The 15,201-nt window shown below is 40.1% G+C and overlaps 2 protein-coding genes across 2 annotated transcripts; both read left to right on the forward strand.

Moving 5' to 3' along the window:
* Positions 1-4,399: 4,399 nt before the first annotated feature.
* LOC144253865 (olfactory receptor 7A17-like) lies at positions 4,400-5,356 on the forward strand. The gene has a single exon (XM_077796524.1). It carries the CDS (start codon positions 4,400-4,402, stop codon positions 5,354-5,356), a length of 957 nt encoding a protein of 318 aa, XP_077652650.1.
* An 8,061-nt stretch (positions 5,357-13,417) lies between these two features.
* On the forward strand, positions 13,418-14,347 carry LOC144253866 (olfactory receptor 7A5-like). The gene has a single exon (XM_077796525.1). The coding sequence runs from the start codon at positions 13,418-13,420 to the stop codon at positions 14,345-14,347; it is 930 nt and encodes a 309-aa protein (XP_077652651.1).
* Positions 14,348-15,201: the final 854 nt, after the last annotated feature.

A 15,201-nucleotide genomic window follows, 5' to 3' on the forward strand; every position in this document is an offset into this window, starting at 1 on the left:
GTTTAAAGGATGTAGTGAAGATGGTTTCTTTCATTTTACGCTTTGGAGAAAATGTCAACTCAGGGTTGGGAAGAGGTGTTAGGAGATCAGATCTCTGGAAACCAAGAGTTCATTGAGGAGCAATGAAGGCTGGATTCACCTGGTCTCTTGAGGACAGAATCTGCAAAAAAAAATTTTCTTCTGTGCAGAGTAGTGTCCCCCAGGGACATGATGTGCTCAGGGATTGAATAACAAGAGGGGGACATGAAGGGAATATACATAAGGGAGAAGCTCTCAGGAGCTATGAATATCTCCTCCACTACTGTACTTTAGCATGTACCATCTTCTGTTTGACAAGACAGGTTTTCATTTTGGAGACCTGTCTGGCTCTGGGACTGATGCTTCACTCCTTCCTGCTGTCCTGCTTTGGAACTGAGTTGCAGTCTCCATCATTAACCATTTTAACCATTCAGGGGAGAGTCTGTGTTTCCACACAGAGACCTTCCTTTCAGAAATCACATCCAGGTGAGTCCAGGAGCTCAGTCAGTGCTGCAGGAAGGGTCCAGAGACATAAAAAGCTGAAAAAGTTTCCTGAGAGCAATTCAGCATGGCCCAGAGTGGAGAAAATGCAGGCAAGGCTTGCTTGTTTGTGAGTGTGCTTACTTATGATGCTGAAAAGAGTAATGACAGCTGAACTCAGCAATGCAGGGGTGATCATGGACATTTAAGTGATGGTGACAAAATCCAAATTAAAGGAGGGAATGGTTGGCATAAAATGGTTCCCATACAAGTAGAATGTAAATACAAAGATTTTTCTGAAATTGTGGGCAGTATTAGCTGTGCAGGAATACACACTGAGGAGAGGGTAAGTCTTTTTTAAGATGGGGTGTACTTAAATATATCTCCATATCCATAAGAAAAGACCAGACCAGTTAATTGCTTGCAAATACTTTCTTACAATAGTTGCTCATGAGGCATATGTTTTGCAATTTCTCCCTTCATGCAAGGTAATCAGATGAAAAAAATAATTATAAGGTGAAAAAAGCATATCAACAAGCTTCCCTTGCATTTATTTTCTTACTGCTGAGTGTGGATATACTTGTGGTCTCATTAGCCATTTATTTTATTGTGAATTGTGCAACTTCTTTGAGTATATTGGGGTTGGAGGATTTTATTTTCATTTTTTTTGTTGTATTTCAAATATAAAAATTAGAATTTTTCATCACCTTTGACGTTTAGATCTTTTATGTATGTAGAGGAGTGTTGGGGGCAATTATGAAATTTTAAGTATTTTGTGGGATCAAGTCTGTGGTTATATTGTGTTTGCCTCATTGAACAAAGTTCATCTGTGTGATGTTATTGATTAGCCTTTCATGCATATTTCCAACTTGTTTTCACATGTCTGTTATTCTTCATTATGTTTTGGTCTTTTTTGATAGATCTATTTCCTCAAGTCACCTTCATTCTGGACATCTTTTGGAAGTCATTATCACTTGATTAGATAACCTCTACTATATATATATAATTTATATACATGGGGATTGAAAGCAGGGCACTGCACATGCTAGGCAAGTGCTCCACCACTGAGTACATTCCCATCCCTTCATACATTTTGATATGAGATAAAATTATAAAATTAGATGGTTACAACTTTATTATATTCTCTTACATCTAGGTCTTTGAAAATTAAATTATTAATCCATCTTGAAATCACTTAAATTGCTGCCATGGTCCTTTTGATTTTGTTGTTTGGAAACCACTCAATTTGGCTTGGTTTTATACCCTTGCCATTCTAACTTTTTATTTTCCTTAAATTTGTTTCTATATAACGTATGTGTTTTCACACTTTTGTGAAAACGTGAAGATGAGCAAAGCAGTTGAATTCTCTGCCTTTGGATTTTAAACTGTACTGGTGAAGACGGAGAATGATGAAACGTGGATGATACGATGCCCTCAGGGATTAATTAGAGGAAGGATGTCTTCAGCTAAACAGAGAATTGTTGTGGTGTCCTGGCATGGAATTTTATAGAGTCTTATTGACCATGATAAGACTGAAGGCTAGAATATACCCATGGGACTCAAAAGTAAAGTAAAATATCCAAGCCTCAGACCTACAAATACTGAAGAGAAGGTGTCACCTGAGAAAAGAGAAAGAGACTCTGGCTGCCCATTGTCAGACCACATGAAAACCAGTGGGTCAAACAGATATGGACCAGGCACTGGAGGAGCAAACCTTTCATTGTCTCATATAAAGTGTTTCAGTTCACTCTTTCTGCATCTCTTTCCTCCTTTGAATTGTTGATTTCTTTCTCTGTTGGGGTGTTCAATCTGCAAGTGTCTTGACACTGAAAAGGTATCATGTCTTTTGTCTTATCTGTAAATTTATTTTTGCTGTTTATTATTTTTAAGGAGTGTCAAGGGCGTAGAGCAGCAGTTGGGCTGTACCTGTAATTAAGAAAATCATTATATATTTTTTTTCTATTCTCTCAGGAACAACCAGAGTTCATTAGATCTTTTCTTTCTTTCTTTTGTATCCCCAGGGGTCTGCTTAATTCTTCTCTCTGTGTTCATTGAGAAGATGCTTCATAGTTTAAAACAAGTTTCTTTAAGGCCACCCAGTACTTCTCTTACTTTAAAAAAATGTGTTCTAATTAGTTACCCATGACAGTAGTACCCAGTGCTTCTTGACTAATTAATTGACTGTCACTCTGGGGATAAACTCAGGTCTTGGACATGTTAGGCAAGCACTCTGCCACTGAGCTATTCCCCTTGGCCATTCTGCTTTTACATTTGAGACAGTTCCATAGAGTTGTTCATGCTGGCCTCAGACTCACAATCCTCATGCCTCAGCCTCCTGAGTAGCTGGCATCATGGTGATGGGCCACCAAGACAGACTCATTCATCACCCTCCAACACCATTTCTCATCATTCACCCATTGTTCACTCTGCTCACAACACTGGTTTCCTTGTTAGCCTTGAATAATTGAAACATGCATCTTCCTCGGGGACTTTGCCTTGGCTGTTCCTCCTTCCAACTGCACACAGTCCGAGATACCTCCTGGCTCCCATCTTGTATTCCTTAAGGTCCCTGTTCAAACGTCACTTTGTCTGCTAGTCTTCCCTGAACACCCAGTAAAATAATACCCCATCCACTCTCTCCTTTTTATCTATTTTTAATTGCACTTGAAATATAGTTGAATGTATAGGATCTTGACTATCTCCAAATGCCCATGTATTAAAGATTTGGTCCTCAGAGAGGTACTTTCAGAGGTGGTGATACCTTCAAGAAGTGGGGCTTAGTGAGATTCCTTAGATTGTTGGGGGTGTGGCCTCCTCCTTGCTTTCTTTTGCTTCCTGGTCATATAGGAGTGCACTTTTTCCACACAGGCTTCCCTCCAGGATATTCTGCCTCACCACAGGCCCAAATCTGCTGGGTCAGCTGGAAATTTCAAAACTGAGAGCCAGAATAAAACTTGATTTTCTCAAGTATTTGTTACAGTGATGGGAAGGTGACTAACACAGTTTTCCTTCTCCTTCATGTGGTGTATGGAATTTGGTGTTTTTTCACACATTATGTCAACAGTGCCTCGTTATATTTCTATTTCTCAAATGCATAGAAGAATTTCTCACCAAAAATAAATGAGACTGGAGAACATCATGCTACATGAAATAATCCAGACTCAGAACGTCAAGGGCAAATGCTCTCTCATATGCAGAAGCAAGACCAAAGTAAGGGGGACGAGAGAGGAGTCCTGTGAAAGCAGAATACAGATCACTGGAGTAGAGAAGGTGGTGGAGCAGGAGGCAGGTGGGATGGGAAAAGGGAGAAATGGTGGAATGAGATTGACCATATTTACCACATACATGTATGAGTACACCATGGTGAATTACACGTTTGTGTATATCTGTAAAGCACTAGTTTAAAAACTATAAATAAATTGAAGGAAGACCAATAGAACAAAGAAAAGGAAACAAGGAGGGAGAAGGGGAGGAAATGGGGAAGTAGCGGGGGTTGAATTGGAGAAATTTTATTTCATGCATGTATGATTAGGTCAGAATTAACCACAATATTATGTATGACTATAATGCACTTATTTAATAAAAACATTAAACATTTTTTGAATACATGATCTTTGAGTAGATGCTGAACATGAGGCAGAAATTTCTAATCAGAGATAACACGATTAATACTATGAAGGGGACAAGATATATACACCAATGTAGAAGTTAATTGCTTTACTGTAGAAGATTGTGGATGATTCATAGGCCAATGGTAGCGTGCTTGCCTAACAGTGACTTTGATACCCAGCACACACACACGCACACACAGATAAAACAGGCAGCATTGTGATGGGTGAGTAATGCATTCTTGTGTCCTGTTCTTGTCCTCTCTCCTTTTTTTTGTAGTCATATCAAACACATGGAACCAGAAAATGGTACACAAATTTCAGAATTCCTTCTTCTGGGATTTTCAGAGCAAGCAGAAATACAGCTTCTTATTTTTGGGCTGTTCCTCTCCATGTACCTGGTCACTGTGCTGGGGAACCTGCTCATCATCCTGGCCACCATCTCAGACTCCCACCTGCACACGCCCATGTACTTCTTCCTCTCCAACCTGTCCTTTGTGGACATCTTCTTCACCTCCACCACCATCCCCAAGATGCTGGTGAACATCCAGACACAGAGCAAGACCATTACCTATGCAGGCTGCATCACCCAGATGTACTTCTTATTGCTTTTTTCAGGATTGGACATCTTTCTGCTGACAGTGATGGCCTATGACAGATATGTGGCCATCTGTCACCCACTGCACTACATGATCATCATGAACCACCGTCACTGCAGACTGTTGGTTCTGGAATGCTGGTTCATGAGTTTCCTGAATTCTTTGTTGCATAGCTTCATGGTATTGAGACTTTCCTTCTGCACAGACTTGGAAGTTCCCCATTTTTTCTGTGAACTTAATCAGGTGGTCCACCATGCCTGCTCTGACACCTTTCTTAATGACATGGTGATATATATCACAGCTGTGTTTCTGGCTGTTGGCCCCCTCACCGGCATCCTTTACTCTTACTCTAAGATAGTGTCCTCCATCCGTGCAATCTCATCAGCTCAGGGGAAGTATAAAGCCTTCTCCACCTGTGCGTCTCACCTCTCTGTGGTCTCCTTATTTTATTGCACGCTGCTGGGAGTATATCTTAGTTCTGCTGTGACCCAAAACTCACACTCCACTGCAACAGCCTCTTTGATGTACACTGTGGTCACCCCCATGCTGAACCCCTTCATCTACAGTCTGAGGAATAAGGACATTAAGAGTGCTCTGAGAAGGCTCCTTGGGAGGACACCCAGAAGAGAACCAATTCATCCACCTCAGTAGACTTGCCTGTGCTTGCAAGGCTCAAAGTTATTGAGTCAGACACCATAATTCTTTGATCAGATTGTAGAATGAAAACTTGATCCTTTTATTTACCATGGTTTCCATTTCTTTGACATCAGCTTTCCTACACAATGAACAGAACTACCTTGACTAGGCTTTCTGTTATTTCTAGTTTCTAATGAAATGTCTGCCTTTGTCATTTCCCACTTTCCCAAACCCATTCCCACCTTTGTGTCAGAAGTATTTGGAAATTCCCACTCATGCAATGGGACAATATGGACTTCTTAAGAATAATTTGCTCTTCAATAACAAATATTTTCTTGAGTTTTACTAACATAATAGTCATGAGTTTTACTATTCCTGGGGAAAAGACTACACACGGAAGCCAAGGCAATTAAAATTGTAATATACAAAAATCTGAAATAGGTTTTCCATATGTGCTTCTGTGATTTCTTCTTTTCACCTTTCCTTTCTTTCTCCTTCCTTCCTTCCTACCTGTCTCCCTCCCTAACTCACTCTCTCTCTTCTTTTTTTCTTAAGCTAGGAATGGAACCTAGGTCCTCGTGAAGGCTTGCTCTACTGCTGAGTTGCACCCCAGCTCCTATCATTATTTTCTACACCATGACATTAACTGCTCCTCCTGGTAATGTACATTTTAAAACACTGGTGTATTTTGTAACTTAACATTGCATTTATTTATTATTTGCATTTTATTCTCTCATATGATCATGTTCTCTTATTCAACTCAGTGCACACTGAGTACCAAAGTTATTGCCAAAAATTGATTATCAAGTGTGTGTCTCTAAGGGGAGTCTAACTGGAAAGATGAATTTGAATAAGGGTTTGACCCATCAGGGATGACCTTAAATATGAGCAACCAAACTTTTTTTCTTAAGAGAGAGAGGATAGAGACAAAGAGAAAGAGAGAAACAGAGAGAGAGAGAATCTTTTTATAGATGGACACAACACAATGCCTTTATTTATTTATTTATTTATTTATTTTTAATGTGGTGCTGAGAATCAAACCCGGGTTCCACCTATGCTAGTCAAGCACTCAACCGCTAAGCCACAATCCCAGCCAAAATCAAACTTTTAAAACAGGTAATTGTACTGCTATGGAAAATACTTCCTTTTCATATTCTGTTTCTAATCACTGAAGTGTGGAAGGTGATTGTCACCATGTGAGAGGGTTTATTCATTGGCTTCAGGGATTGTTGATGGGCTTTATGTCAAAATTTCATTGAAATCTTTCTGTTGCTGCTTGGATATGTCTAGCACTGTCTGTAAACATGACTCTATTGCTCCAAGTATATAGTCTCACCATCTTCTAAAGTTTATCATAATCGCCACAGTGGCTGTGAATGACCTTTATGATCATGTGATGAAGCACAGGAGAGCCTGAACTCCAGCCCAGTCATATGATTCAGAGTCAATCGTATTCCTACTCAAAGGTGCATGTCCTCCCACATCTCCTGGTCAGCTGGAACCTCACTGGAGTCACTTTTTAATATATTTGTGTGAAACCAACTTGAACAACAGAGTAATTATGAATGCTATCATAAAGTGTCAGAAAAAAATGTCAAAATTTGAAGTAACAGATTATTGTAATTTCACTGAGTTCTTTTTCCCTTTGATTATTGTATCATTAGCTATTGGTGGGTATAAAGCCATCCTAAAATCAAATGGTTGAATGTAGTATTGTTATCAAGTGGAAGTGTTTTCATGAGTCTGTACTCAGCTGTGAGCATCTGCAATGTGTTTCCAAGGCTCACTTGTGGTGTGGAGGGCAGAGACAGTGAAGTTATGTCTGGAAATTACTTATGGTCAGTTTACTCTATTTTTAAATCAAGGTTGACCTTTTAGTTTACAAGAATGAACTACCTTAAGGTAAGGCCACTGTTCCTATATCTATATGTGACCCTTTGCTTCCCTCCCAGGTAAAAAAGACATTTCCACCCTTGTTAAGTGTGACCAGCCTTATGTGCCCTGTATTGTACCCTGAGACACACACCACTTGATTTTCCTTTTAATTAATTTATTAGACAATAATAACACTCAGCAACCCATACAGATTTAAAGTGCACAGTCTGTTGAATTACAAGAGCCCCACAACAATGAAAAGCATGCACCATAGGATTCCATTTGTGTGCAATTCAAGAAAGTGCTCAGTAAGTTTTAACAGCTTGATATATAATTGTTTAAAATCGGCATCCTTGATCCATGCTATGAAGGAAACTGGAGGTCACTGTGTGAAGGGCAATAAGCCAGTGACAGAAAAACAAGTACTTCAGGATCTCACTCACATGTAGACTCTGTGAAAGTTGATCTCATAGGAGGAGCACAGAGTAGGACACTGGTTACCAGAGGCTGGCCTGGGTAAGGGGGCAGGAGGGACCGAAGGAGGTTGACCCCAGGAACCAAGTTATACTCATGTAGGAGACAGGAGTTCTGATGTTTTGACTCAAAGTAGGGTCATAATAAGGTCCTGCATGTTTAAAAAATAACAGTCCATTATAACTATACTTAATATTGGGGTTCATTTTGACATAATCATACAAGCATAGAATACAATTTGCTCCAATCCAGTACTTCCCCTTCCCCTGCCCCTTCCCTTTTACCCTTTCCTTTCTTTCTACCAGTCTTGAGTGTTTTCACCACAAGGAAATGATAAATCTTTTTTTAAAAAAATATTTTTAGTTGTAGATGGACACAATATCTTTATTTAATTCATTTATTTTTATGTGGTCCTGAGGATTGAACCAAGTGATTCACATGTGCTAGGCAACTGCTTTACCATTGAGCCACATCACCAGCCCAAAGAAAGAGAAATCTTGTGGAGGTAAATGTGCTTACCGTGCTCTGGACATTCCCTGATGTATGCAAATGTGGTAACATCACATGGTACCTGCTGAGAGCCATTGCCAAGTAGGAATGACGCATCAAAATTTCCTTTCCATGTTGCTTAGAGGAAGGACTCGTGGAAATGGACTTGCCTTGGACATTCACTGTGACATTGCATGTATGCTTTAGTAAGGTGACCTTGCTCAAGGACCAGGGCGGATCCGGGTTTAGAGCTGATCAGGTTTTAGGGAGTATCCAGTCCTTGGGTTTAGGGCAGTTCCAGTTTTAAGGTGTACCCTGCCGGGGATAGGGCGTATCCTGCTGCCTCAGGCATGCCCGATCCTTGAGTTCTCATGGGATTGAGAAAGTATTTGGGATTCTAAGCCTGGTGGAGTACGCGAATTTTGCGGCAGAACGTGTTTGTAGGGGGCCGGTGTGAGTTCGGGAATAGAGTTGCTTTTTGAATCTACAAGGCTGTGAGTGGCTCCTGATTCTGTGCCCAGCCAGACTGCGGCAGGTACCCTAGTAATATGTGACACTTACATGACTCCATTAAAAATTTAATATCAATAAATTTAACCCCAACTAGTGTTCTTTTTTCTGAAGGTATTCTGGGGAAATAAGCATAAATTCAAAACAATGTTGTGAGGAATAAATTAAATGTGAGGGAATACTTTGTTGAGTCCACAGAAAGTGGTCACAGGTACAGGGTGTAAATAAGCTCATGGGTGTCTATGGATTTGTAATATGTTTTTCTTAAACGTTCAGTTGTCCAACCACATGGATCTACATGTGCACACAAAATCACATTTGATTCTGTCTTTATTATTGAAACTTCAGAGAATAAGTATGAAAAGAGCCAACTCTGAATGAGCATGAAATGAGAAGAGAGCTCAGGTCATGGTGCCTGAAGAGAACTTTTTCATCTCTTCAAACTCATACTCACATCCTAAGGTAAGAGCCATTACTTGGTCCCTCACTATAAACGTGTGTGTTCATTACCAGCATGAAATTCCTGGTACTGTGGGCAAAGTGTGATGATTTCACGAGGTTCCATCTTATGGTTTCACATTTCAAGAAAACACAGCTCACTCCTCAGAGAACACTTCTGGAGACACCAGAGACTGTGTTCCCAATGTGAGTCAGTGTTTTGAGGACACAACATACCTAACCAGGGAAGGTTTCTTACTTTTAGATGTTGAAGAAAGCTATACCTCACAGAAAGGATATAGTGGGGGGGGGGTTGGAAATTTGGGAAGGTGAGGCTCATAGATGGTGGTAATAGGGGAGGATTCACCTGAATCCACTCTGATCTCTGGGGAATCTATGTGAACTTTTCTTCTCCTATCTATTCCCAAGTATTGTGGGGAAATCAGGTGCTTAGAGGTTGGAGTATAAAGAAGGACATGTGCTTAATGAGCAGATAGAGAAAGCTATAGGCTGTGATTGCTCCTGCTCTCCTGAGTGCACGCCCTTGGGACTTACTTCATTTTTCAGGATCTTTAAATCTGACTTGAGGACCAAAGCTGGACCCATTCCTGTTCTCTTGTCTGGGGTCAGAGTCTCACTCTGCGCCTTTAGCATCCAGAGAAGAACTGAAGCCTGTGCATGAAGACCCTCCCATCAGAGATGCCACCCAGGTGAGTCTGAGGACCCAGCAGACTCTACAGGAGAGGACTGAAGAGAATGAAGGCAGGAGCTTTGACCTGAGGTTCCCTAAGAGGCCAACTAGCCTGGCCTGCAGCCCAGAAATAGTGGTGTCTGTTGCTAGCTTAATTAATTTATTAATGGATTTATAAGATACTAAGAGAAGAAGTGATCCAGAAATCAGCAACATGGGGTCATTGTTGACCATCAACTTACGGTAACAGAAGCTCATTAGAAGAGGGATGGGAGGTATGAAGTAGTTCAAATCAAAGTAAAATTTAAGTCTGATGATCTTCGAGATGAAGGGGAATGGACAAATTCAGTATTAAGTATGGAGGGATATGCACTGGAGGGAGCTCATTAAAAAAAAAAAATATATATATATATATATATATATATATATATAGTTCAGCATGTTTTCATATTCATGAGAAAGATCCACATTTAAGACTTTCTTGTAAGTAAATTCCTGCAACAGAAACTCTTGACACAGCTATATCACAATATCTTCTTCCACTCTGGGTATCCACATGAAAAATGAATTTTCTTCCTTAATGAAAACGGGTATTATAAAGAGTTTAAATTTGCAATTATTTCATAGCCTGTGAAGATGAAACTGATGGGATGGCCAACAACTTCGCTTTTTCAAATTGTTAAGACCCTTTGCTTGGGCTGGGGCTGGGGCTCAGTGGCAGAGCGTTTCCTTGCATGTGTGAGGCACTGTGTTCAATCCTCAGCACCTCATGAAAAAATAAATAAAAATAAAGGCATGCTGTCTGTCTACAAATAAAAAAAATAAAATAAAAAGACCCTTTGCTTGGGCTTGTAGAATATTTATTCCCATTCTTTAAAAAAATTTCAAAAATTCTTTCAATGGTTTTTCCACTGATTTTTTATATTGTCCCTTGGTTCATTTACATAAGCACAGCACCTAGGTGGAGATGTATCTGTGGGGAGTGTCTGAAAGTCTACAGATTTTAATGTCTTCTAATAGATGAGTGTTTGTTATTGGGTTTAGGAGGAGAGGAGGGAAAAGAGAGGTAATAGGTACTGAAGTGGAGCAAATTATATTCCATATTTTTTAATGTGTGATTATGTCAAGTGACCCCAACATTATGCATCACTGCAATATAATAATAAAACATTAAAAATGTAGATTAACAAAACAATATCACTACTTTGATCTTTTAGAAAACATACTTTTATTGTTTATGGTTTGTGCTGGGCACCCAGCAAGGGTCACTGGGTTTGGAGCACTGCCAGGACCAAGGCAGCCTTTACCTCCTGGAGGAGGGACACCTGGGCTTCAAAGGTCCTGTTCTCCTGGGTCCATGTCAGCTCGCTCTCTGCCCTCACCTCTTCATGTTCCTCCCACTCCTTTGCCTTCTCTCTCCTTTTCTCTCACTCCCCATCCTTCTCTATTTCTCTTCCTCCCTCTGTTGACTGCACAGATTTCCATGCTTCTTTGTAAACACAGGGAAGAGGAGCAGCATTCTTAAGTGGGTCTGCTCATTTGTTCATGGAAAGTGTGTCGAGTGGACTCTCCAGGTGCCCTGTCCACATTCTGTAGGGAACTGATCATCTCAGCTGTGGTGTCGACACTCACAGCCTTATCAGGGTGTCTGGGGCAGAGAGCCATGGCAGAAATAAGACCAGAGCCCAGGGTGTGTTGTGTGTTCTTATTGTGTGTGTGTGTGTGTGTGTGTGTGTGTGTGTGTGTGTGTGCATTTATGTGCCTCATGGTGTGTTCAGAGAAGGGGTATCTGAGGTTATATATTGCAGGGTGACTCTTAGCAGCCAGAGGTCAGAACTTAATCCTCAGGTGGTAGGAAGGAGGGAATCCTCTGCAGTTCACAGAATGTCTTTGCAGCACTTTTAAGAGGTATAAGGTGTGGACGAAAGACTCCCTGTATCCGTAGCTGCAGAGAGCAATGAGGCCAGCTCATTCCTCAACATTCTCTGACAACTTTCTCATCACTCTCCCTCTGTTTTTTTTTTTTCTTTTCACCAACAACATTCCTTTAAGCCTTGATTTTCTGAAAAAAAAAAAACACGTAAATTTCTGGGGACCTTGCACTGGCTATTCCCCCAGTGAAGGTCACACTGCTGAGGATAACTTGTTTCCTGCCCTGCTTTCCTGCATTGCTATGAAAGTACAGTAACTCTCTACTTCTTCTTTTTCTTCATAGTTCCCACAACCATGTGACATATTATGTGATTTAAAAAAATTTTGCTTAGTACTTTCCCTCTCATTGGATTATGAGGACTTTTGTACCTTATACGTATTACTGATAAATTACCTGGAATATAGTTGATATTCAATAATGAGTTATTGCTTTATTTTTATCAACATAATTATAGAACTTTATAGTAATAACTTTATGTTTCTGTATGTGTATAAAATGGTGTAATAATTGCATAAGGTAATTAGTTTAATTACCTGAAACATTTATCATTTCTCTGTGGTGAAACACTCAGAACTGTCCCCTTTAGTTATTTTAAAATATGTAATATATTTTGGTTAATTATAATTACCTGACTGTGCAATACAACAGCAGAAGTTATTCCTTTTCTCAGCTTGTAACTTTGTCCCCCTAAGAAGTTCCTCTCCATCCCTTTTTTCCCACAATGCTCCTCAGCTTCTTGGGACCATCATGCTCTGCCGAGCTTCTATGAGAGCAGCTTTTGAAGAATCTGCAGATGGATGATGTCATGCAGCTTTAGTGTTCCTGTACCTGGCTTATTTCACTTCACATAATATCCCCCAGATTCCCCTGTGTTGTCCCCAATGACAGGACTCAATCTTCTGTTAATAACTGAATATTATTCCACTCTGTATCTGTACACAACACAAATGGCCAATAGGCATATGAAAAATAGTTGAAATTTCCAATTATTAGGGAAATGCTAACCAAGATTGCAGTACAATATCACCTCACTCCAGTTAGAACGGCTATGATCAAAAAGACCAAAGATATCAAGGGTCAGTGAGAATGTGGAGAAAAGGGGAATTCTTTTGCAGAATCGGTAGGTATGTAAACGAATGAAAGCATTATAGAAAGCAATACAGAGATTCCACAAAAATTAAAATAGAGTTATCACATGATGCAGTAATCCTAGTACTGGGTGTGTAGTCAAAGAAATAAAATGGGTATTTTGAAGATATCTGCCATTCCATGTTTACTGATGCACAAATCACAACAGCCAGGTACAAAAAAAAAAAAAATCAAAGTGTTCATCAGGAGTGACTCATTTCTATTTCTCAAATGCATGGAGAACTTTTTTTAGAAGTACAAAATACATGACTTCTTAGGGAAATCTTGAGAGTGAAACAGGAATTCATCATCAGAGATGGCACAGTGTTCCTTAGAGTACAAGAACCACTCATATTCTATAGAAGGTGATTTATTTTCTTTTCCTTGGTTTTTCTTTGTCCTTTTGTAGATAAGGATGGAACCTAGGTACTTGCACAAAATATTAATTTTGTATTGTTTCACTTCAATGATGTAAGTAATATCTGTCTATAGGAAAATTAGTTATGCTCTTTTTCTCATTTCTGGTAGTCACATGCATATGGAACCAGGGAATGATACTCAACTTTTAGAATTTCTTCTTCTGGGACTTGCAGAGGACCCAGAACTGCAGCTCCTCATCTTTGGCCTTTTCCTGTCCATGTACCTGGTCACTGTGCTGGGGAACCTGCTCATCATCCTGGCCACCATCTCAGACTCCCACCTGCACACGCCCATGTACTTCTTCCTCTCCAACCTGTCCTTTGTGGACATCTGCTTCACCTCCACCACCATCCCCAAGATGCTGGTGAACATCCAGACACAGAGCAAGGCCATTACCCATGCAGGTTGTATCACGCAGATTCACTTTTTTGTACTCTTTGCAGGATTGGACAATTTTCTGCTGACTGTGATGGCCTATGACCGGTTTGTGGCCATTTGTCACCCCTTGCATTACATGGTGATCATGAATTACAGAATCTGTGGATTGCTAATTCTGGTGTCCTGGGTTGTGAGCATCTTATATTCATTGTTACAAAGCTTAATGATGTTGCGGCTATCCTTCTGCACAGACTTGGAAATCCCACATTTTTTCTGTGAACTTAACCAGGTAATTCAGCGTGCCTGCTCTGACACCTTTCTTAATGAGGTTGTGATATATTTTGGTGCTCTCTTGCTGGGAGGTGGCCCTCTCACTGGAATCCTTTACTCTTATTGCAAGATAGTGTCCTCCATCTGTGCAATCTCATCAGCTCAGGGCAAGTACAAAGCCTTCTCCACCTGTGTGTCTCATCTCTCTGTGATCTCTTTATTTTATGGCACAAGCCTAGGTGTGTACCTCAGTTCTGCTGTGACCCAAAACTCACACTCTACTGCAACAGCCTCTGTGATGTACACTGTGGTCACCCCCATGCTGAACCCCTTCATCTACAGTCTGAGGAACAAGGACATCCAGAGTGCTCTGGGAAGACTCTGTGACACAGGAAGATAAAAGGGACAATTCTTCGGAGACTGAATAAGTGCCCCTGATTGCAGGGCTCTGAGACTCCGAGTCAGAATCTGGGATTCTTTTTTAGAAGGAAGCATAACTTTGTCCTTCTATGTTAATGCAGAGTTTCCATTTCTTTGATTTTGGGTTCTGCATTCAATTCCACTCATCATTCACATTGTTACACTTTCTGACCTCTGTGACATCCAATGCCCTTCATTTGTCATTTTGTAACTTTCCAAAATCGTACCCATCTTTTGATTAGAAATACTTGAAAATGCTTATTGATCCCACAAGATATATTTTTAGAAATAATTCAATCTCAAATGATATATGCCATGCTAAGTATTTTTTTATGTTGGTAAAATAGTCATAGTTTGTATTCTCATGTGAAAGAACTGTACATAACAACTAAGGTTATTTTTATAATTTTATTGAGGATGAAAATCTGAGGAAAAAAAACTTCTTTTGTACCATGGATTGGACCTATTGGTGCTTGACAACTGAGCCACATCACCATCCTTTCTGTTTCTTGTTTGAGACAGGGTCTTGCTTAGAACCTCACTAATTTGCTGAGGCTGGCTTTGAACTTGCAATGCTCCTACCTCAGCCTCCTGAATTCCTGGTGTTATAAATGTGCACCACCATGCTCAGGTGAGAATAGGTTTTCAATTGTGTGTGTTCGTGATTTTCTTCCTATATTACTTCCATAAATCCATCCTTGATGGTGTACCCTTTAACAAACCAAGGTGTTAGCTGGTCATTAGGGTTTATTCTCATCTTTGGATCCTCTTATTATTTCAACATTGTGTCCACACTGCCTAACATAGGATTGGCAAAACAGGTCTCCAGAGGTA

Source organism: Urocitellus parryii, chromosome 3 (genome assembly GCF_045843805.1).
Source record: "Urocitellus parryii isolate mUroPar1 chromosome 3, mUroPar1.hap1, whole genome shotgun sequence".
NCBI classification, from domain to species: domain Eukaryota; kingdom Metazoa; phylum Chordata; class Mammalia; order Rodentia; family Sciuridae; genus Urocitellus; species Urocitellus parryii.